General features: G+C 43.6%; 1 protein-coding gene across 1 annotated transcript in view; it reads right to left on the bottom strand.

Moving 5' to 3' along the window:
* The window catches only part of LGR4 (leucine rich repeat containing G protein-coupled receptor 4), a 78,502-nt gene extending 61,213 nt beyond the window's left edge, over positions 1-17,289 (bottom strand). Inside the window, exon 1 of the mRNA XM_069857466.1 lies at positions 17,023-17,289. Coding sequence (XP_069713567.1) covers positions 17,023-17,207 — 185 coding nt within the window. The 5' untranslated portion in view covers positions 17,208-17,289. The remainder of the gene's footprint in view (positions 1-17,022) is intronic.
* Between the last annotated feature and the right edge of the window lie 7,843 nt (positions 17,290-25,132).

The raw sequence follows: 25,132 nt of genomic DNA on the forward strand, positions 1-25,132 counted from the left end.
AAGGCTGTTCACAAGCCTTTATCAGAACACATTGTATCACTGACCTTGGCAAAGCTTCATCATCGATTAACCAGTAGTTTGCTCTCAAGTTCTGTTAGATATTACTGACGATTTCTGTGATTATTTAACACAGTAGTTTAAGATGGACTCCTCTCAAGCAGCAGAAGCAAGAAAAGTAATTTAAATTCTAAAAATGAGCATGAAATGTCATCCTAAGTGCATCCAATACATCAGCTACAACCCAAATTCATACTGCACTGATAAAAATCTCACAAGAGTATCTGATGAAACTGCAATATAATGTGAAAATACACCCCTGCAATATGAAGTAAAAAGGCAAAACAAGATAAAACTGCTCCCCATGCCCCCTAGAGCCCCAGGCACAGCTCCAAGGAGAACACACAAAGAGTAAGGCTTGCCTCTCCCTAGTTGCTGTGGCTCAGCATCCAGGACAGAGGGATTTCAGTACCTAAACTGCTGTGGCCTTCAAAAAAAAAAAACCAAAGCTGTTCAGACAGAGGTGGTCACAAGCATGACTTTGTTGGTTAAGAACTACATCCCAAACTGGATAGTTGTGCTAACTAAATCTAGTAGCACAGCTCTGGACTTCTGGGTCCTGCCCTAACATGAATACAAATAATAATAATTACCACTGCCAACCCCAAAATATAAACCAATAAAAAATTAGCATATTTTCTAATTTTTAAGGAAAATGAATACAAGCAAATGAAATCTTTCACAGAAACCCTCAGCCAAAAAAAAACCAATAGCAATCGCTTGCCATTATAAATAACAGAGGTCAAAGAAGTGTTTATTACTAGTAATTTTCTTAAAAAGGCTAAGTTCTCTCTTCAGTTTAACTCTGTTCTCAGTATTTACATGACTACACCTATTTAAAAGTGAGTAGATTTTAATCACTAAACTGTCAAGAAAAAAGGGGCATGCCTAATGCAAACAGAACATTACAAGTATTTACATGAAAAACAAAGACCTACCACATTAACTACCCAGCCCACACTCTTAGAACAGAGATTAAGGCTTGTCAAGTTTAATCATGTACATAGGGATCAATTTTTTACACAAACATATCCAAAGCATGTGTGATGGAAAAGCAAGAGACCCACAAAAAGCAATCAAGTAATCCACCTATATTTCTAGCCTGCTTGTAGACAGCAGGAGTACATCAACTTTTCAGCAATATGCGTTCTATGTATGAACTGCAAGAAGAAAACTCTACTAGTGAAGCCTTGTCTCCTTGGCCATCTACCTCCACACAACAAACATGAACATACTTTCATTTAATCATAGTTATCCTACAGGTGAGGAAATACACTTCAGCTTTCACCTAAAGGCCACCAGTCAACATGCATTCCTTTTTGATGTATAAATCCATGTTGCAGTGAAGACAACTACAACAGATGCAAGGTGGACAAAGAATAACCCTCCCAAGCTCCATTAATAAAAAGATCTGGTTTTTCTTGTTCTCACTTGTTTCAAAGAAGTCTGGTTTCTTCTGCCTTGAAAGGCTATGGGGTTTACTGAATCAGTAAACTGGGGCCAGTAAAACTTGCCACGCAGCTCAAAACCTGCCCCTGATATAGACACCTTACTGCTACTGACAGTTCTGTCCCCCCTGTTCTCCCCATTATCAATCTCATCTTTTACTACCACCATGAGCACACCAGTTTTTCCAATCTATCGCCAGCAAAATCATGAAGATATTATTAAAAAAAAAATCACCTTCTGAAAGCTGAGAGGGTGAAGAGATTTTTCTCAAAGATGGGAAATCGTATCCTTTTTTCTTTTTAGTAACAGTTCACCTATTGACACCAATACGTAAACCACCAGAAATGAAGTAGTGCTCTGCAGTTATGGTGTGAGATCCCACAAAAAATACCAATACATCTTATATTGGCTATCAAAGCTGAATAGTATAAAGCAGATGCAGTAATTTAACTTTTGGTTGAGGGACAAGTAATCATGCAATGGATCCGAGATTAGAGCTTTAAGATAGTAGCTTGGAATAGAAGTTTAGAAAACATTCAGAACACCATCTCTCTTTGTCAATTTTGAAATGAACATCAGAATATAATGAAGAAGGCAGTGTAATGTAAAAGCATACATAGTTCTGTCATGTTCAAAACAGTTCATTTTTTCCACATAGCTGAAAATAGTCCATTTCACAAATATATTTTCCTACTGCTTAATTCATAGTAAAGTAATGATTTCATCTTAATAAGAGCACATTCAGAGGCCTGAAACAAACGGAACCTTTTGCTACTTTTCATTATATTTACCACAAAATAGTTATAATAATGTAAGGACTGTTTACAGTAAACATGGTAGAGAGGAAGGATCCCCGTCCCTTTGACGTATCAGATTGTATTTTGTATAATACAGATTAATATAAGCTGCAGAAGACAAGCTTTCAGAACTAATTCCGTGCCCCCCATTCCAAGAAATTATAGGTCACATCTCCTCAAACTACCAGCAACTCAAAATAAAAAATGTTATAACAAAGAACTTGTGTGCTTTATTCCAGCTGGTCTTTACTATTCCTTTTGTCTTTTCTTTTTCGCCTCCACACTATGCATTAGGAAGGATAGCGAGAGGAGCAATCAGAAGGACATAATCCTGAGAAATTTTCACAAGATGAAATATGTATTTCTGTGCTATCACAGGAGCAATCAGTCTGGCAGCACTGCATCACATTCGTCTCATAAGAAGTCATTCTCTTTTGACATTTAAATAGTGTATGACTAAACAACAGCCGCTAGTAAAAAGAAATGGCTGAATTAATGGATATTTTCTAACTTAAACGTCCTTTCCTTTTTACCTGTATTGCCACACTAGAGTATTGAAGTGCAGTGTAAACTGGTGCTTTTCTGCTGAACTTACACTGTGCTTTCTTCAGGAAAAAATGTTCCAAGCTTGCTAATTCAGTACATCTAGTAGTCGGATTTCAGCAAACTGAAGCTTAACATGGTATGCAAAAGGTATAAATTACTCTTCCAAGTCAGCTCCAGGCACTGCCTTGTTTGGAGTTGCTTACTGAGCAACTAAGTTTCTCCAAACAAACTAATGTGCAGGAGGGTAAAGGGCAGTGAAGCTAATTATTGGAAGGAAATCTCTCCCTAGGCCAGAAAAGAATAATTAAGATCGTGCATGTTAAATCACACAGGGGAAGTGAACACTGAAATAATCGAGTGTAAGAGATAGCAAGACCTACCTAAAACCCTGAAAGGAAATTAAATGGAGTAATCTAAAGTGGGATTGTTTAGGCAACATGAAGGCAGTATCCCCAACTCTCATTCACGGTTCTTTGTATAAACGTACAGGTTTCCCCTACACATCTCCCAACAATGGAGAAAACGTTCAGTAACCCAGTAATTAAATGAGTGTGCTGAAGCCTAAAGCAGTCAAACTGCATTCTGCAAGCCTGGATCCAACATAGTTTACTTATTGCTCATTAATCTCTCCACAGATAATATCTTTTTAACAGTTAATTCTTAAAATATGACCAAGTTTTACAAAGTTTAAGATGCCTCCTATGCTTCGGCTGCCGCGGTGTTTTGGAAACTGCCCTATCTAAAGGAATGCAACATAGGGGAATAAGCGTGATGAGTTTCTAGTCTAGTCCTTCCTCAAAAGCCTTGGGCTATTGTGTGAAAACTTAATGAAAGTCATTTGCACAACCTTGAAAAACTGGGGAAGAAAAGCTGCAAGAGAATCTCCTCCTTCAAGTTGCACAGCTAGTGCAAAGAGCCTTTCCAAGACATCAGCAAAGCATTGTCACTGCTAACATGATAGCAGCAGAATCTGGGTTGCTGGCATTTTTAATAGGACACACTGTTGGTTGTTATTTGCCAAGGCTTCTTGGACGATTTGCGTATATTCTCTAAAAATAAACTACGTGCTAACTGCTTTTAAGATATAAAGCAATTTCTAACATCCTATGTGCTTCAGAGAGATGTAAATCAAAAAGAGAGTACATCAGAATGTCAGGTTAAGAAGCAATCCCATTTAAGGCAACGCATGCGCATATGAGCTCCAAAGGGAGAGAAGCAAAATGTGTAACATAGCCAGACCTTAAGGCTTTCCTAATAATTTTTCAGATGGGCGTTGTTAAGAGATACGCTACCAGCCTCAAAGGCAGTGTCTGCCAGCACTGTCCTGCTGTGAGAACCCTTCCACCTTCTTTACTAAACTTTAAAACTGTATAGCTTGTTTCTTAATTCTGTTAGCAAAGCCCACCAATTAACTTTCAAAGCTGGGTTTCTCTAAATCCCAGCAGATTTTCAACAAAGTACAGAGCTAGACAGACCTGTATCTAGGCAAGGATCCTCACCACTGTCATACAGTCAGCTTGCACTGCAATGAAAACACACAGCCAGGGCTCAAATCCTGAACCCAGGTGCTGCTACTCCATGTTTTTTCTTACCTTAAATCAGAGACAAAAGGGACTTCCATAATGCTGAAAATGGTCACATATAAGAATACCTCTGCATTTTCACTGGTGATTCACACTGTGATTCACGTGTTCTCTTAAAATCAGAAGTTACTCTTCAATTTGACATGATAGTTTAAGAATGGCAGGAACAATTAAAATATACTTAGCACATGGGATGAGTGATTGTAGGCACTGCATATTTGTCCTTTTTGTGTGTTACAGCACAACTCACCTAATGCATCAGCTCTTGAAAGAAGTGAATTTTTTTAAAAAATATACATATATTATGTTCCATTCTGGAGTCCTCAGCACCTGAAGGACATGGATTTGTTGGAGTGAGTCCAGAGGAGGGTCATAATCATCAGAGGGCTGGAGCACCTCCCACATGAGGACAGGCTGAAAGAGTTTGTTTTGTTCAGCCTAGAGAAGAGAAGGCTCCAAAGAGACCTTCCAGCAGCCACCCAGTAGCTGAAGGGGGCTACAGAAAAGCTGGGGAGGACCTCTTTATCAAGGAGTGAAGTGATAGGACAAGGCAGAACTGTCTTAAGCTGAAAAAGGGGAGATTTAGATATTAGGAAGAGTTTTTTTACTGTGGTAGTGGTGAGGCACTGGCACGGGTTGCCCAGAGAAGTCATGGATGCCTCATCCCTGGAGGTGTTCAAGGCCAGGTTGGATGAGGCTTTGAGCAACCAGATCCAGTGGGAGATGTCCCTGCCCATGGCAGGAGGTTGGAACTGGATGTATAAAGTCCCTTCCAACCCAAACCATCCTATGATTATAAACACCACACAGAATCCTCAGTTTTCCAGGTACCTATAAAGTGGGAAAAAAAACAAGTAGAGACTGCTCATACAGGAGCTCTCAGTGAAACCCCCACATTCAACCAGTGCCTATTGAAGAGAAGTAGGATAACTCCCCAGTGATGCTGTCACTCCTGAATGCTGCAATACACGAACAGGGCAGGGAAAAAAAGGCACAAGCTCTTATTTTGAAAAGCCATCCAACATCCAGAATAATACTTGTTGCTTGTTTAGCCATCCTACAGATCCAGTTCTACATAGTGACTCCATACCAATTTCTGACATGATTAATATTTACTAATTCAAGACAAAGTCCAGCTGTACTCTCAACATGGGGGGGAGGGGAACAACACTCCAATGAGGGTAACATGGTTTTATCAGCTACGGCAAGACAGAAACACCCACAAATGCTTGCCAGACTGCATGGTATTCTATAAGAAAGTCCCAAATCAGAAGGGCAGTGGGAAGCTATTCTACTACGTGTATTCTGGCCATGCAGACTGTTGGACAGTAGAGGCATGATGTCCAAGTCCCAAGTGGTCAAGTACATGTCTCACAGTCACTAGGAAACAAAGCATGTGAAGTAAACACAGCCTTTCCGTTCCATGGGACATCAATAGCTACATATTCTCTGCTGGCACAACCAAAGCCCACAGAGGTAGATTTCATATTGCCATGGCACGGCAGAATTTCTCAACTTGGTGATGACTCTCACAGTACATTCCTTACAGTTTGAAGCATTTGTTTCTATTCTATTTATTATGGTAACAAAGCTTACAGGGGCAAAAAATTATTGGTCTGGCATGGACATTAAGACAGCAAGTAGTCAGGGATCAAACTGTACAAAGCTCCCCTCCAGCCGTCCCAAACACCTTTTTAACAGAAGCCCAACAGGTCTCAGCTGTCCATAAAAACTGAGCGAGGAGCAAGCCCTGAGCTGTTTCCTGCCAAGCACTCGCAGGCCAGAGATAAAACAGAAGCTGTTTGATCCCTCTGAAGATGCCAAAGGACAAACTATGGGCAGAGCAATTTGCACAGCAAAGTGGCCTACCATATCAACCTGAGATTTATAGTAAAATAAATCACAGGACACCAAACTTGCTGAGTCCAAGTCACTGAAAAATGGCATTAAGAATGAATTTTTTTTTAATTTTTACTTTACTATTTTCTGTTCTTGGTGGCACCAAATCAACTGAGAGCAGGTGATGCACTTTGCTCGAAGGAAAAGGGGAATATATTTGGCAAGACAAACATGCAGGGTAGCATCAATCTGATGCTATGTTACAGAAAAATGTATCTTTTGTGAGTGAAGAGACAAGGACAGTGCAAGCAGTCCTACCCTTACGCAGGCTTTCTGATATATTATTGTTTACACAATAGCCTTCTCTTTTGAACATGGCACAATTACTTAGGAGGGTTGAGAAAGATATTATTTTTTTTAGGAGGAAAAACTGGCCTTGATGCACAATCGCAGAGACTTCTGCTGAGCAATAAACGACTGCCATTTATCCTCAAAACAAATCAAGACTCTGCTTAAAATTGCTAAATATAAAGGTACTGCACATTTTTGGTTTGGAAACTAGAGACCTGTCTTTGCAGGAAGCAAGTTAAAAAAAACAACATGTAAACAAACTAGCTGAAATTTTTCAAAATAAGACGTCAAGAGAGAGCAAATCAATTCTAAATAAATGATTAATTGACCTGGATATTGAAGAGATTTAATACCTCCATTAAACACTCAGCACAGAGCTAGCAGATTTGCCCTTGGAAAAAGACATAGATTTTCTACACCTAGCAAGATTCACACTAGTTCTGTAAAATATTAACAGTTTGGTCAATATTAGCACATACATCGTCCCCCTTGTTGTTTCAAACCCAACTGTTAAAACCAACAGCAGTAAAAAGGTATCAAAAAGGCAGAAGTCTGTTCAGGTCCAAAGCACCAGCAACCATTTGCAGCATAGAGCCCCTTACACAGCATCATAGCCTGTTCTTTTCCCAATTCAGCCTTCCTCGCCCAGTTCCGCGAAGACCACCAAGATCCCCAGGAGATATCCAGAGGAAACACAGCAGGGTGGGCATCCAGTGCCCCAGGACAGCAGCCCCTTGAGTGAAACCACAGCTAGCAGAGATGAGCGAGGACTTGGTAGATTGTTGCTGGAGGCGGCTTTGCAAAATTTCCTTGAAGAACGTTTAAGTTTTGGCCTAAATGCATCCATCTTCCAAACAGCACAGAAGTCTCTTCCATAGGTTCAAGGGCTCCTAATTTGTAGAGGCAACTCACAGAACTGCTGAGAGAGCTACAAGCATGTTTTGCAGTATCGGCAAGGTCTCCCCTAGCTCATAATCCAACACATTCCCAAGGCTTTCAACCATAGCACCAGGAAAAGATGGCTCTGTCACAGCTTTTACACACAAGAACCGAGTGAAGGCCAGATCCACCAATTCTTCCCAACAAGGAACATCCAGCAGGTCTCCACACAGAAAGACCCACTGCACCCAAACAGCTGAGGAAAAAAATTGTTAGCATCATGTTTCAGGGTTGCATATCAGCAACCACAGCGAACTCTACTGTATAGTCACGTTATCAATGCTGCAATGCCAAAATGGCTTTGGTCTACATCTCGGGGTCTGGTCTCATGGCAAAATAGAGCTACGCAAAGTGACACCTTCAGCAAGAGGATTCTACAGGCTCACGGCAAACCTTGTGGCTAGCTTACTGATCTCCTATCAAGTGTGAAGCCTCCAGCCCTCTGGCCTTACAGCCCCAAACACCGCTTGCAAAGACGGGAATGAAATATTCCATATGTTTCCTTTGTCAGTGACATGCCTATTGAAAGCCCAGCCACGCTGCTCTCCCCGCTGGGGCACTGGGTCAAGCTATTCATCTGTAACCATGCAGATGTCAAGAAGGTAATGGGAAAACTCCCAAACAAAAACACATTTTCACAGAACAAGGTTATAAAATACAAAACTGCGTTTGCTGCACTATTAGGCTAAATTAAACAGGTTCAGGCTCTCCCTGCACACCTCTGAAACTGCACATGCACTTATAATTCATTTCTAATCATGCACCATTTAAAAATATAAACACATTTGCTCAAAAATTTTAGGGTGAAAAATGTTCTTGCATGAACCAGCATTCCTCTGGGATTGGCTGGGAGGAGAAGAGGAGGTACACCACTTCACAAAAAAAAAATTCTTTATATTTTACTAAGAAAATATTCAACGTAGAGCTGCAAAGACAGCTGTTTACTCTTTGAGGGCCTGGCTTTTCAGGGCGCTCTTCAGAGTGCGCTCAACAACTTCACCTGTGTTTGCATTTTTCTTCATCTCTTTCTCAAGATTAAGAATCAGCACTTGCTGTCTTGCAGAAAAAAAAATATTTTTTTTTTTCTCCCTCAAAGACTGCACCTTCTTTGTAACTTTTGTTTCTTCTTCCAGACCATATTTATGGTTTGAGAGTCCTCCTGCATTTTTAATGCAAAGCTGACAGGAATTAGTTACTATATTTTTTAAAGAAGTTATAGAGATCCTAAGATTTGTAACAGTTTTCCTACCCCTGAAGAACAGAATCACCAACCATTGTGTGAATTATCAACAGGTAAAAAAATTTCTAAAACAAGAGTTTTAATTACACATGTATTTATCCATATTACATTTGAACAACATCAACAACAAAAAACCCAGCCCTGATGCATACTGAGCAACAAAATTCAGCAATATACCTTACAAGTTTCAGAGTTCAGTTATACCAACAAACACCTGGCTACATTTAAAACTGCTGTCACTCAGGAAACACGAGAAACTTCTTTCAGTAGCGAAAAACATATTGCTCTTATCTCTTGCTCATCACTTCACAGGTTTCCTTACTGAATTGTATTCACCAAATAGAAATGCAAAAAGCACACTACAGAAGCCTAAGGGATTAAGTTTTATTTCTGCCATGCTATGAAGAGCTCTCTTCCTATGAGAAGATATTGAATTAAACTAGGTATATTGAATAATATGCTTTTTAACAAGTTAAAAAAAAAATGCCCAAAGCTTAGCCAATCAAGTTTTACTAACTCCAAAACTCACTGTATGACTGAAAGAGGCCACCTAAGAAAAATGACTTCCCTATAACTCAGTAAGCATAAACAGAAGACAGAAAAAACAAAAATTAAAAAATCAAGGCCGACAAATTCATGAAGTGATTGATATTCTTACTTCTCAAAGCCGAAACACATCCCTCGCAGACGCCCTGGCCCAGTCCACCACGGACTATATATCAATATCGCCTGTTGAAAAATAGCCATCTGCCCTTTTTAAAAGACGATGTCATATTGACTGGCATTATGTACAATGTTAGCTGTTACACATTAAAATTCAATGACAGTTTTCAGACACCTACTTTAAAGGGTTATTTTTGAGATCATTATAGTCCTCTCTATTGCCTTGTAGAAGACGTCATTAATAATGTAGGTTGATTTGCTGTATGCAGAATGTACTGTCAAGTTCAAGTTAAAGCTGAAATACAGATTTCTTCTCCCACTAATCTTTCAGCGACAGTAACGTGTTTCTGGGAAGGGGAAAGTTCTAACCTCGCCACAATCCTGTAATAGTTAAATAATTCAACAGTAAAATAAAATGCAGTCTGCTATTTCAGCTATGTATTTTAAAACAATTTGAAAATATTGGAAACATTCAAATTCAGAGAAACTCACTGACAGCTGCAGTAATTCAGCACTTAAAAAAAAAAAGTTAAAAGGTCAACTGTTTTGCCAGGTAGATCACATGCCGTTCCTGCATGATTTAATTACGCTTTCCAGGCACCCACACATCTAACGCTTAACGTTTCCTGTTCGGACCACAAAACTGAATAAATCTGAGCCCGGTTTTAAAACAAAGGCTTTCAAAGATGTTCACAGAGAGGAATGTATTTTTACAGCAATGTCAAGATCTTCCTCTCCTCCGTGCGAGCTACTGTGACACCATCGCCACGTGCAATTCTACAGCAACCGAGTCACTGCCTGTCTATCAGCAAAGGAAATATCAACAGCTACCTTCACGTTTCCAGAAGGGTTGTGCAGGGCAACTCGGTGGTGGGAAAACATTAGGAACCAACATCACATGACCAGAAATCTCTTTTCAGACCAAAGTTTGAGAACATCTTATCAAAAAAGCTCCACGGTAACTGAAAGGCAGGTAGAAAAAACGGCGTGAGAGTATTTCCCTGCAGCAAAACCCTAGGTCACTACTGCAGCAGATGGCAAGTTTGCCAGGTGGGGATGATAGTTAGGGACCTCGAAGCCATGAAATGCTCGATACCTCTGTTAACAAAGGTCTTGCAACACTTAAACTGCTGTTGCCGCGGTTTACAGGCTTCATTAAATACAGATGGCTTCTTCTCTTCTTACCCCCTCTTACATACCCTCTCCCACCTCCGTCTCCCATTCCTAGGATCATACAGATCTCTCTTATTCTTCCTCAAGCTATTTTTTACTTTCTGCTTCTTCCGTAAAGAACCCCAAAACCACAACTTGGCAGCGCAGAGCTGCCGCCTGGAACACATCCACCCCTTAACAGAACCACTGCTGGCCGTGGAGTCCCACACGGCCGTGCTGAAGCCAACCAGACCCATCCACTTCACTCCCTTACTTATTTGCAAAACAAGAAGCAGGCAAACCTGAGTTGTTGGCAAATCCTCCAGGACATGGACACAACATCAGCTCCTGCCCATTCCCAAAATGAGGGCCACCTTTATGAACAAGCTTTTAGGAAAAACTCAAGAGTGGTTGAGAGGAGGGAAGGGAGAAGAGGCTTTCTGGCATTCCGAGACACTCCTGGAGCCCAGCAGCTCCCATGCTCTCTAAAATGAGATATGGGTGCTCAGCCTTTCTGAAATCTAGGCCAGTAATTTTCCCTGGTAAATAAGAGCTTGTGTTCTGCAAAAATTGCTGGCTTAGATGTAGAATACAAAATAAATAAAGATCCTTGCGGAGGTGGTTTCTTTGGGTTTTGTTTTGTTTTTCAGTCCGTATATTACAGCTTCCATATTTTCCATCTCAAGTAGATAGTTACTAGTAAATTCCTCTCAAGAACTGAATAGGTAATTATTTACTAGCATAAATTTGCTTACACTCAAGTCTGACTTTCTTCCACACTGCAGACTTATCTTAATATTTATTCCCCAAAGTCACACGTACAAGCCTCTGCCAGTAAGCATCAAACAAGGAATTACATATTGCTGATACAAATGAGCTCAACATACAAAACAAATGCCAAATACCGGAGAAATGACGTGCCATGGCAGGGCACTGGTGTTTGGGGGGGAAGGGAGAGGGGGGAGTGTCACACCCCAGGGTGTGACAGGGGAGGAATAAAAAGAAAAGACACAAACACTGAATTTCTTGCCAATAGAGAATATTAAAAGGGTAAAAAAACATTTAACAAACTTTGAAACAACAACAACTTCACTTTTCTGTGCACTAACTAGGAGAGTCTACTTCTTTTACAATACCAACAGACAAATCAGCCAGTTTGAAATGAATCATGAAGACTCCAACCCTTGAGTAAAACACACCAGAGAGACAGCCGCTGGACTCTGCTCCAGTTGCCAGGTGCTGGATGCTGCACCAGCAAACCCAAGTCCCTCTCATGCCCAGGGCATTTCACAAGGCCTGTAAAAATGTAACATTTCTGCTAACTAATGGGAATATTCACATTGAAATGACATGAGCACGTCTTTCCAAAATAAGTATGGCAAGCATGCTTTAAAAAGATAGAATCAGCTTTCTATTACTTGCCATCAGATCACTGGCATATGGCACAGGCAAGTGAAAAACTAAACACCCTAACTGTAAAACCTTCAAACCTCTAATTCGATAAAGCTTTTCTGTTGCAGGAGGACTGCAATTATGATACATTTTCCAGACTCAAGGTCACATCTGGACATCTTTACTTTTCACCATAATAACTCTGCTAGACAGCATTCACAAAACCCCAGCCACATCCTTACTGTGCTTATCTGACCATAGCAGGATGGTAAATATTTGTGTGTCAGTACCAGATGTATTAGAAGAAGACATCTCACATCTACCTACACCATTTCATCACCATTCTACAAAAAAAAAAAAAAAAAAAGCCAGATGAAAAGACGGGAGAAAAAAACCCTGCAAGCTTTGCTGAATGCAAACAAAATTGTATCATTTTGCCATTGATACATAAGTGGAGTAGGAAATTAACTTAAACATGAGACAGTGTAGGTACTTCCAGAAAGCCTGCATACCAAAGAGAAGATAATCAACTCTCTGCACTTGCTGAAGCAACCTGTGGTATGAAACAAGTAAAAAAAGTATCCTTCTCAACCAGCACATCTTGATCTTCTAAAGCTAGTGCATAACACAGCACACAAAGACAGATAGTATTAGATTAGCAGAGTAATAAAATCCAACAGACCAAGAGCACCGTTTGTCCCTGAAGGTCTATCCCCTAGGGCAGCTGCAGCTCGGAAGCCCTCCCTTCGCAACTCAAAGCAAGTAGAATTAAAAGCAAAGGACCCTCCCTGAAAACACAAGCAATAAGCACCAGAAAGAAAATTTCCTGTACTGTTTCTATATTTCAAGCGTCCAAAACATAACAGCAGTCACTGAGAAGAGACAACATTCTTCATGGCTGTCAGGCAAGCCCCTGAAAAAGCCAGGCTCAAGTAAGATGTCTCCAAAATCATTACCTAGAACTATATGCTCTCCATCTCCTGCGCAAGACTCATACAAGTACTAAACCCCCAAAACTGGAATTTCAGTTCTCAGACTGACACTCATGAGAAACACAAGTGTAAGTTTACCCTACTGTAACTTCCTTCTACTAGCATGTATGTTTTCTGGCACATGTTAAGTGAAGTAACAGTGACTATCAGGTGCGTACTGCATTGATTAAAAAAGCCAAACAACCAACATCTTCACATTCTTGCATAGGCACCTCAACTTGCTAGACAACAGTTACTTTGCAACAAAGCAAAATCACAACCCTCATAAACAGAAAAACAGGCAGCTGGTAATTAAGAGTTACATAAACACCTACCTAAATTATACAGAACAAATGGCTGCCTACAGTACAAGTATTAAGTAATTATCTCTGGTCGTGTCCTCCTGACTCTCTCTGCCTTCTTTCCTCCCCATTCATCCCACCCTCTCCCCTCTAGCCCCTCAGCAGCTTTGTATCTAGCACGGCCACCTCCTCCTTTTCCAAGCACCTGTCTATCTCCCACAAGTCTCTTCACCAAGATGACTGCAGTTAGGATGATGTACTCATCCTTCCTTATTCATATTCCATCTCTTAAAGTACACTGATAATTCAAAAGTAATGAGCAGATGCTCTGTCCTTCCAAGCTGCTCAGTCTAACGCAACCACCTTCACGGGACCACAGTGTGCTTCAGTACCCCATAACCATAGAGCCCTCCTGCTGCGACTCCAGTTCTTCTCTCCCTACACCTCAGGATTAGGGTTATAATGTGTTTAGCCAGGTATGAATGCAGTGGAGTGGCTATTCAATGCATATTCCACAAAGAAACCATCTGCTGTGTTTGGAGCTTTCTAATTACCACTGTAAGCAAGGAATAAGCAGCAGATCCATCAAGAGCTGAAGAAAGAGAAATAAGGAAGGGGAATCCAAAAGGACATGCTTTTGAGACTCTACAAAAAAACACTGCCTGAGCATTTCTGGCAGCCCAAGAAACAGGGCTGTACTGTAAAAATGCACCTTGGAAGTTATGTTAAATTATTAAAATTAACACAAATTATAACTACAGGAAAACAGAAGTAGTGAAAATTAAATACTGAACCCCTTCGACGGTTCTCAAGTGCCTTGCAACTCATTTCCTGCCAATTTGGGTTAATTGTGAGTGACTTCTCTTCAGCTCATCTCTCCTGGCCAAAGCGAAAAAGCAGGTACAACTTCCTTTTTGGGACACGGGGACTCTTTGCCATGTCAGCTTGGGAGTGTGATTTTATTTCCTTCTTTTTGCCCTCCATGCAATCCAACTCATCTTCTCTGGTAACACTACACATTATCCAGCCCAAGCAGGTCAGAAATGAGTTTTCTATTGCTTACAAAATTGTCTTCTATAAACTCTAAACTTCCAGTGGCCTCGCTACAGCGCAGACTATTCAAGCATGAAGTGCCAAAAGTCACCCAGTTTTTTTCCTTCTGTAAATAAGGAAACAGGAGCTAAACATAAATAGGGATCAAGAGTATCCTACACTGCCACAGAACGAGATAACTACAAGTTTCTGCTAGACTTCAAAGAACCCAAAACCAGGAGCAACACAAACTCATCCCAAAACACACTGAAGTACAGGGAGGTCTCCTCTCACTTTTGCCATAAGCGTTAATTTGGCTTCTGGAAATTTACCTGCAGAGTAAGGAGGAACTTACACACTGAAACTCTTTGGCAACCTTATCTCTAATGGGTGTTGGCTATGACAACTCGTACCCAATTAGAACACGAAAGCCGCGTTGCAGACATAGAGGGATGTACCGAGCCTATTTTACAAGGCAGCCAGACAACATCGCAGCCATAAAACCTTGCACTTAAACACAGCTTTTACCAGACAGGCTTTATGAAATAGGGTAACATCCTATTTTTTTATCTGTGGAGGAAAAAGAAGAGAGTTTACCAGCATGTCCAACGCCTCACAACAACAGCTCCTGACTCTCTATCTCAAGCACTTAAAAAACACCATTTCTGCTGCAGAAGAAACATCCAAGGCAGCTCCCAGTAACATGGCATGAGCACAAAAAGGACCAAAAATTAAGCACACATAACAATCAAGACCTGTAACTTTAGCCACTCATCAAGTACTACACAAGCAAAAGGCCCAAATCTTTCTCGACCCAGCTTGAACAATTAAAAGGAAAAAAAAAAAAAGTCCAAACAGGTAGGAGAAATTGGAAACCTGCTCAGTAAACAAGACCTCCAGGAACTAGGAATCAGGCTCCCTTTGCATATTAACTAGGTGTAGTCAAACAAAGAGGAAAAATAAGTGACATTTTCAAAAGCACACACTACTATTGTATTTTGACATCGCAGCAGTTCAGTACCAACCCGAAACCAGGCACTGCAATTTGCTGTAACAGGCTCTGTGCCGCACGCTGTGAATGCAGCAAAGCTTTAGCAATAATAGCCATAAAACCTTGACCACTGGCCCACACGAGCCCTTGCTCCAGCCCATGAAACCTCTGCTGAGAAGCGGGGCAAGACTAACAGGTTTTACTGTGAAACTTAACAGGTTTGTGGATTAGCAAAACAGCCACACTGAAGGCTGCAAATCCCTCTTGGGATAGGTGCTCTATGAAAGAAAGTGTTCACGCCTCAAAGTTTTATTATTATTATTAAAACTCAACGCAAGGTCCACCAGCTCGTGCCTAGTTCACGGTACCACAGGACACCGGAGAAACTGGTTTAGGAGTTTACGTTTTTCTCCATCCAGAAGCAAAGCCTGACAAAGCTCCCAAGCAATTTCCATGCCGGTTTTTCGAGGTTCTAGCTGCGCACCACACACTCGGAGACTGTGGAAAAGCGAAGGCACTCTTGTCTCACTAACTATATGTATGCTGCGGGCTGAAAACGCCTGGATTTTGGGGAGAAAAATCAGTAATCTGGGAAGTGGTTTCTGGAGAAAGGCGCTGCGGGGAAGGACACCGCGCCCCGACGCGGAGGGGCAGGCAGCGGCTCCTCACCTCGGGACGGCAGCGAGATCGACTCACGACCCGCTCCACCTCCCCCCCGCTTCCCCCGAGCCCCCAGCACCTCCTCCCGACCTTTTAAATCCCTGCGAAGCCTCGGAAGGCTCCGCTCCCCCCTCCGTGTGCGGGGAGCGCGGCGGCCGCAAACGCGCCGACGCTCGGTTACTTTTCGTTTCTTTCTTAAATACAAGGGGACAAAGTGTCCCCGTCACCCCCCTGGTACCTGGTGGCCCCGCAGCAGCGACACCGAACGCGTAAACACGCAGTTATTATGGGTTTGATCAAAAGCGACAGGGGACAAACCCCCCACCCTCTCCGCGCGGACCCGCAGCGCCGGCAAGAAACGCATCGACCCGCAATCACAGAATAACCAGGTTGGAAGAGACCCACCGGATCACCGAGCCCAACCATTCCTATCAAACACTAAACCGTGTCCCTCAGCGCCTCGTCCACCCGTGCCTTAAACACCTCCAGGGAAGGTGAGTCAACCACCTCCCTGGGCAGCCTGTTCCAGTGCCCAATCACCCTTTCTGTGAAGTTTTTTTTCCTAATGTTCAGCCTAAACCTCCCCTGGCGGAGCTTGAGGCCATTCCCTCTCGTCCTGTCACTTGGGAGAAGAGGCCAGCACCCTCCTCTCCACACCCTCCTCTCAGGCAGTTGTAGAGAGCAATGAGGTCTCCCCTCAGCCTCCTCTTCTCCAGGCTAAACACCCCCAGCTCTCTCAGCCGCTCCTCATAAGGCTGGGGGTTCTTAAAGCGCCAGGGGACAAAGCCCAGACCCCACAGGCACCTGCCCGCCCCGCAGCGGTGACAACAAACACATCAACACGCAATTACTGGAAGGGGGGGGGGGTTGCTTCTTAAGTGTTAAAGGCACAAAGCAGCCACTCCCGTGGGTACCTGCGCTGTCCCAGCGAGGACAACAAATGCATAAAGACGCAATTATGGGGGGGGAGGGTTGGTCCTCAAGTGGCAGGGGACAACGCGGCCGCCCCCGCGGGTACCTGCAGCCCCAGCCCCTACCCCAGCCCCGTCCCCACTCACAGGGCGTGCGTGAAGGCGCTGAGTCCCGCGGGCACGGCCGCCAGCCCCCGCCCGGCGCAGTCCACGCCGCGGTCGCCGTCGCAGCTGCAGGAGGCCGGGCAGGGCAGGGGGGAAGCCCCGCTGGTGCGCCCGGCCCAGCTCCCCAGGGCCCAGGCGACGAGGCCGAGCAGAGCGAGGCACCGCATCGCCGGACCCCGGCTCTGCGCGGCTCGGCTGGGCTCGGCTGGGCTCCGCACGGCTCGGCTCCGCACGGCTGGGTTCCGCACGGCTGGGTCAGGCTCTGCACGGCTCGGCTCGGCTCCGCACGGCTCGGCTCGGCTCGGCCTGCTGCTCTCCGCGCACCGACCCCCGCCGCCACCGGCTGGTGGAAAAATAATAGAGGCGACAGCAATCACAGCCACAAAAATAAACCCGAGGCGCCTGCAGCCGGGGGTGCCTCAGCGGCGCAGCCGGGAAGCCAGCCCTCCGCCGCCCGCCGCCGCTCATCTCAGCCGCGCAGGGACCGCGCGGGGGCGGCCATGGCCGGCTCGGCGGGGGCTGCGACCCGGCGGCGGCGGCGGCTGCGCTGCCCTGCGCGCCCAGCGCCGCGGGGCAGATGGTAATGAGGCTCCGCCCCCGCGCTCCTATTGGCTCCGCTGGGGGCGAGATGCAAAGCAGGGCGCGGCGGCGGCCAATGGGCGGCGCGGATGCTAATGAGGCCCCGCCCCCGCGCTCCTATTGGCGCCGAGAGGGGCGAGAGGAAAAGCAGAGCGAGGCGGCAGCCAATGGGGGTGGCGGGCGGAGCGGCGCCGCGGCGCCCCCTGCCGGCACCTCGCCGCAGCGTCCCCTTCACCCCCGCGGAGCCGCCGCTCCCGGTGACCGAAACGCGGTTGGGGCCAAAGGAGGCGCGGGGGGTGCGGGCGAGGGCAGCGCCCCGCTGCCCCCAAACACCTCTTCCCGCCCCTTTGCCACGGCGGGACCCGCTCACGGTTCCAGACCCGCATCCCACCCCGCACGGACCCACAGGGAGAGGTGACAAAGGCAGGATCCGGCTCCTGCTCCAGGCTCCGACTGGCATCCCGCATCCATCGCCTCGGAGGGGTGATCAGAGCCTGCAGGGGGTCCTTACGGCAGCTGGAGGGGCTGTTTACAAGGGCTTGTAGGGGAGGCTGAGGGGAGACCTCATTGCTCTCTACAACTACCTGACAGGAGGTTGTAGAGAGGAGGGTGCTGGCCTCTTCTCCCAAGTGACAGGGGACAGGACAAGAGGAAATGGCCTCAAGCTCTGCCAGGGGAGGTTTAGGCTGAACATTAGGAAAAAAATTTTTCACAGAAAGGGTCATTGGGCACTGGCAGAGGCTGCCCAGGGAGGTGGTTGATTCACCTTCCCTGGAGGTGTTTAAGGCACGGGTGGACGAGGCGCTGAGGGATATGGTTTAGTGTTTGATAGGAATGGTTGGACTCGATGATCCAGTGGGTCTCTCCCAACATGGTGATTCTATGATAGCACGAGCGGCAATGGGTATAAACTGAAGAGGGGCAGATTTAGACTAGGCATAAGGAGGAATTTTTTCACTATGACAGCTGCCAGGCTGCCCAGGGAAGCTGTGGCTGCTCCATCCTTGGAGGAGTTCAAGGCCGGGTTGGACGGGGCTTTGGGCAGCCTGATCTGGTGGGGATGTCCCTGCCCATGGCAGAGGGATTGGAACTGGATGATCTCTAAGGTCCCTTCCAACCCGAACTACTCTGTGATTCTATGGTTCTTCCTCACAGACCTTCAGCATTCCACGCTCCTGTTGCCAAAGCAGGAGCAGCTGCACCACAAACACCTCTCAAAACTTGCTTTTAGGACAGCTTCTCTGACACGCAAAACACCCCTGATTGTATCTGGATTTTGGAAAATCCAAACTCTGTTCCCAAACTTGTGCTGGCAGCCAGTCTGTATCCTCTTCTCCTTAATGACTTAAAAAAACAATAAACAAAACTGAAAACCCATCTGTCCTTGTGGTTAGGACCCTCCACCACCATCTGTATGCTGCTTTTCTCTTTAATCCATTTATTTGGGTGTTGTTTTTTTTGTGTTTTGTTGTTTTTTTGAACGCTTGTAACCTGCAGCCACCGCAAGGAACAAGCCTGCTACATGTTCAGCTCAGTTCACACACACACGGTGCTGTCACCATCTCTTGCTGGGAATGTCACAGCAGCGCTCTGGTAACACTGGCTGGGGCATCTCCCTGTTGGCTCCCTCTGGCCCAAACCCTGTAACAGGCTCTGAGCAGATGGACCTGGCTAAAGCGAGCACTGCGAAGGCACTGGAGCCTGCCTGGTGGCAAACAGTCACACCACCGACTTTACGTGTCTCGTTTGGATGCTCTGAATCTACCTGGGGAGTTGCTTGCCTGGCTCTGCCCCCACATGCAGCACAAATCACAGCCAAGCAAGCAGCTGTAGGGTCCAACGTAAACAGCACAGATACCCAGAGAACCCACTACAGATCAGAGCTTTCCTAAGCCCTTCTGCGCTACGTAGGTATGTTTTGTTCTGGTCATTTTGTAGATGGATGATGGAGGAACACAGAAACAGGTAAGTGACAGCCAATCTGCTTCTGCTCTAGCAGGGAAGTGGGATGGACCACATCTGCTCACTGCAGCAGATTTGCAGTGGTTGATGGAACCCTCAGTCCAAAGCAGAGCGACCGTGCAAGGGTTTCACATGACATGGTGGCACTTACTTGTCAGTGCTGCAATTGTGTCCAAAAAATCCCAAGTACCCGCGTACACACACCTGCTCCCAGCAAACACAGTGAAGAGGCAGCATTTGCAGCAAGCCTGGCTCGGCACACGAGCTCTGCATGTGCAGGGGGGTCAGCAGGTACCTGATAAATGTGCAAGGGGTGTCAGGAGCTGAGGGGTCCATACCTTGCACTTCACCTTACAAGGGCCACCCTTACTGATGCAGGCGTGGCAGATGACACCCTTCTCACCACGTGGAAGTCGGGTAATCGCTCCTTCCTTGTGCTGAGCTGAGGGAAAAGAAAACTATAAGCCTAAAAGCCCTAATTTGGTGACAATTAAGAATCATGCATGTAAATAGTGGAGACCTGAAGACTTAAGCTCATCTGTGCTTGAAAATGTAGAGTACACACTGAAATCCCTAGAAATGTAGATGTTCCAGCCTCTGCCTCCACTTCCAACATTTCTCCTCATCATTTTTTCAACTGTTAATTCCTTTCAAAAAATGCTGACTATTTTACCTAGTTGCCAAAACAATTATTCTTTTCCATACTGGGAATCCTATTCCTGACGCACTGATTTTTTTATGAACATCATGAATCATCACTGGAAAAATAAGGTCATTTTAGTAATTTGCTGTGTGCTTGCCCCACACTTTGTGAGCAGTACAAACGTCTCATGAAATTCAAGTTTACCAGTGTATTATAAGGCTTTGCCGTAGGTATATAGACACATATGGTTAACTCCTATCCTTCTCCCTGGTTGATCTTCACAGGGCAACCACATCAAGTTTAAACCACGTCATTCTAGCAACTGCCAGGGCCAAAGAGGCTCCGCGTTCATGTCCCTCTCTCTGCACCTGCACTCAGAGACAATGATGGAGGAGTAGGAAAATGAGAATAGCCAGGGGGGTGGAAATTAAAAAGACTTATTTTCTGGACATACTTTTACAAAACAAACCTGAACCAATCCAGATAAGAAAAAGTGACCTTTTTTCCCCCCAACTGGCAGAGAAAAATAGTAAAGTGGTTATACACACTCTGCAAATATTCTCACTTCACTAACCAAAAATAATGGGAGTAGAAGCAGCCCTCAGTGGCTGCACGGTGCTTGGAAGATGAATAGTAGCATGGAGCATGCTTTGTACTGCAGTCGCGGTGACTCGCAATGCCCACAGAACCTCTCTTCTGGAAAAAAAATGACAAAGGACTTCTGGTAAAAGCAGAAAAACAAAACACTTGTTTTTTCATCCTTTGAAACACTGGAATAGTTTAGCTTTTCCTCTCGATCCTTGCCTGGTTTCAGTCTTTTGATTTCTTTTTCAAGCATTGCTCCAGGTGTTTTTTTATTAGTGGAACTATCTCAAGTCTCCATCTTCCAACCTCCTCTCCTAGGAGCAATTCACTTGTCCTTTCCTTTCAGATGACATTATTTTGCTTCTTCTAGTTAATCCATAACTTATACTGGCACATTAACTTCAATCATTTCCTTATTTTTGCAACCACTGCCTCTCCTTTACTAGCACTGTTGGAGCACTGCTCTCTCCTCTCCATCAACATCCCAGAATTCTCTTTTTTTCTTATGCAGCCACGTACTGATTTTATATTCCTTTATAAGGAAACCCTTAATGTTTACTGCAAAGCTGGCTTATTTAGGTTATAAAGATCTACACGTTAAGGTATTTTTTAAGCTGAAAGAATGATGGGTACATTTTATTAAATGACCTATTTAACTACAAATTGTACCCCTGGACATTAAAAAAATTAACATGGTTTAAAAATCTAGTCTGCAAAAATCTGGACAGAGGATTTTTTTCTGCTGTTGCTACAAAACTGTCTAGCAACATTTCAAAGACATGAATTCATTTAGATTTGGTTGGAGTTCAATGTGAAAGAGCGTGAAGATTAAGACCCAGAGCACAGACACAAAAATAACTACTATTTGAAGTCTGACTGGAGCAGCACAACTCTTCATGGCTGGAGCTGTGCCACAGGAGAATGGCAGGTGATCGAGAATGTAAAGCTCGTAGTCACTATAAAAACTTTGGTTCGCTTTAAGACATGATTAGACTTTATAAAACAGGTAGCTCACCAATATTGGACCAGCAACATCCCCAAATTTTTCTTATCCAATAATGCCTTTGCCAATTTATCCCAGTAAAACAGCACCATATTGGCCAAATAATCTTTACTCAGGAAGGCTAATGTGGAGCTGTGAGCTCAAAGGGCTCTTCCCCTAACAGAAGGTTGCTCAGACCCAGTATAGCATGCGTATATAAACACACCAACATAAGCCACTTATAATAGCTTTAAATATTATCTCTACTTAGTGATAAAAATAAGGTTTACACTCTAGTAGGCTAGAGTTGGATCTGAAGGATTTATTCAAAGCCTACAGTACCAAAGCATCAGCAGCAAAAGCTGCTGCTGCTCTTTGAGCTCTATACTACTAGGGAATTCAATCAACACCGGGATTCCAGTTTAAAGGAAATTATTGGTATGCCAAGGAACACTATGTATAGCTGCTCTGAGAAGAAAAAGAACAAAATCTGTAATATTTGCACTGACAAAGCAAGTTCTCTTAAAAATTAAAGCATACTCCTTCCTAGAAAGGAGGCTGAAACTTCTATTCAGTTGAAGTAGAACTGAAAATTGCTTCAGGAAAACACGTCAAACGAAAGAGAGGCTAAACGGAGCTGAGAGTTTTGTCAAGAAAATGAAGGTAAAGATCCAAATTTTGGTATAGCAGAAGCACAGAAACAAGTTAAGACTTCAGAAAAATGACTGGATTGAAAAGAAATTGAAAATTAATTTGGGAGGGCCAAAAGTTTTCCCAGAAAATGAGCTTGTCAATACCTACTGAACAGTTCTGTAACACAAGAAAAACTAATAGAGAAAAACAAGAACACTGAGATCCATTGTTTGAAAACAGCACAGGGAGAGTAAAAGAAAGAAATGTACAACTTAAACATTGAATATCCTCTTTGTCTGACAACTTGCCTCCTGGATATGCTGGTGGAGATTTGAACATTACTTTGATTTGTGTGCACTTGGCAGTAATTCAAGAAGTTTCTTGGTTACACTGAGCTAATGGACCCTTACTCATTTTAAAGAAATGGGAATGATCTGGGCTAAAATGCATGTGGTTCTAGTTTTATTTTCTGTAGAATAGTAATTCTAAGCACAAGGTGATCAAGATTTTCTGCAGACATTCTAGCATGAAATACTTCAGACAAATCAAATAATAGCCAAAGTGAAATCAGCTCATGGCCAGATTGGTTATATACGACAAACAAATACTTAGGGAGGGGGTTACCAAGGGTGGTGTGGCACTGGAACAGGTTGCCCAGAGAAGTCATAGATGCTCCATCCCTGGAGATGTTCAGCACCAAGCTGGATGGGGCTTTGAGCAACTCGGTTTAGTGGAAGGTGTCCTTGTCCATGCGCAGGGAGTTGGAACTGGATGATGTTGGACATCCTTCCAACCCAAATCATTCTACCATTGCGAGCACGTGCAATTCAGTGAAGACAGAGATACTGATCTTAAGAGCTGGAGAGGAAAACAACCTGCAAGAACAAAGCCGAACAGGTCAAAGCCAAGGATGTTTGCTAATTGAGTTGCTAAAAAGGCAATGACCATATGTATTTTAAAGATTTTTGGCATATTCCGTGATATGGGGCCAACTGAGAAGGAAAAGGTAGAGCATTTTAAGTGAGAAGGGGGGCGGGTGGACGGTCCCCGACAGGGGCTCTCTGGCAGCACCTAGCAGGGGTGAACCTTTCCTGGAAGCATCCCTAGAAAACAAGAATTCTGGTGTCTAAGGCACTGCAGCACTGGTTAGAACACAATTTACAGCAAGACGGTATACTAGAAATTTAAAAAAAAGAAAAATCAAAACCATGCTATAAGGTTGATATCTGACTTTGCAGAGGTTTAGCTTAAGGATGATGTAGCTTTAAATGCTACTTAAACCCTGCTTGAAGAATTATAGTGTAGTATAAGTAACGTAAACTTAACTTCAATGATTTATTTAGAAAAAAATTATTATCTTGTGTTAAAGTGAATAAAATTCCTTTGTTGAAGTTCTTTATCGAAGAAAACTCAATTTGATACATTACCTGTCATCACCATGTAATAACTAATGCTCTGGAAAAAATGCACATAGAGAAATATATGGGATTGTATAAGGGAACAAGCGATCATTTGCTAATGAATGATTTTCATTGCATTGCTAACAAATGATTTATTTTTATAGGTTTCAGAATATCCCTGATGAAGAGTGACAGGATACACTCCCCATAGTTTTTTAGTGAATTCCCTGTTAATACAAATTAACCCAGTAGCATTCCTGAACACAATGTATTGATTTAAGTCATGTTCACCCACACCAGATACCTTTTTTGGTGTATTCCCTGAAATGGCTCAATCACTATGTGAGACTAATTTCTTCTTTTACCTGGAGCCTTGAAGATCAACAGAAGCATTATTTTGGATTTGTTACACTATACAGTTTGCCATCTAACCCTTCGTCAGAATCCATGTTCTTCTTTTGTCTCTCAGACGCTGCAGTGAAACAGAAGGCTTGTTTTTATTCATGTTTTGAAGCAGTAAAAACATTACTAATCTGTGGGCGCCTTAGTTTCTGTAGGATTAAGTGTAGATTGTCCTTTCGAAAAGCTCTTACAGTTACAAGACAACTTACTCAACAGGCTCCAGCAGTGCTTATTACCAGAGTAACTGAGGAATCCCAGCCTGATTTTAAGTAGTTTGTATCTCATGGGGAGAAAGGAAACCAAACTGCTAAGAAATTAAGATTTATCACTGAACTGAGCTATCACATACTAAGCTATCTTCAGGATTTGGGGCATAAATACACATTAGATATTTTGGGCCCATTTTATTTTATTTTATCCTCTGCCAACCTTTCATCCTTTTCCTTTTTGCTCCCTCCTAAGTAATTTCCCATATTTTCTGCCTGGCCCACAACACAGAGGTTCAAGTTTTGCTCTGTAGCACATGGCTAATGTAAAAAATAACTGCACCTGGAAAACAAACAGAAAAGCTGCAAATCCCAGAGTGCTATTGTTTACCCAGAGAACAGTCCTGCTTTTAACTCACCAGAAATGGGGGTTATGCCACAAAACAAAAACCAGACAACTAAATCCTTCAGAAACTTTGAGCATTTCTCTGTCTTGAGGATCAGCTCATATGGAGACAGCTAACATATTTTTTGGAAATATTTTTGTCTTCTCTGTCATTAAATATTGAAATAAGTATATAATGCCTGAAAAAAATTCTTCAAATTTTGAAATCACAGCCAGGGGGAAAGGTCGCTGTATGTATTTTCACTGCAGAGGGTCTGGTGCCAGCTGAAAAACTGACACAAGTTACCACTGATG

This window comes from Phaenicophaeus curvirostris, chromosome 5 (assembly GCF_032191515.1).
Source record: "Phaenicophaeus curvirostris isolate KB17595 chromosome 5, BPBGC_Pcur_1.0, whole genome shotgun sequence".
Classification (NCBI taxonomy): Eukaryota; Metazoa; Chordata; class Aves; order Cuculiformes; family Cuculidae; genus Phaenicophaeus; species Phaenicophaeus curvirostris.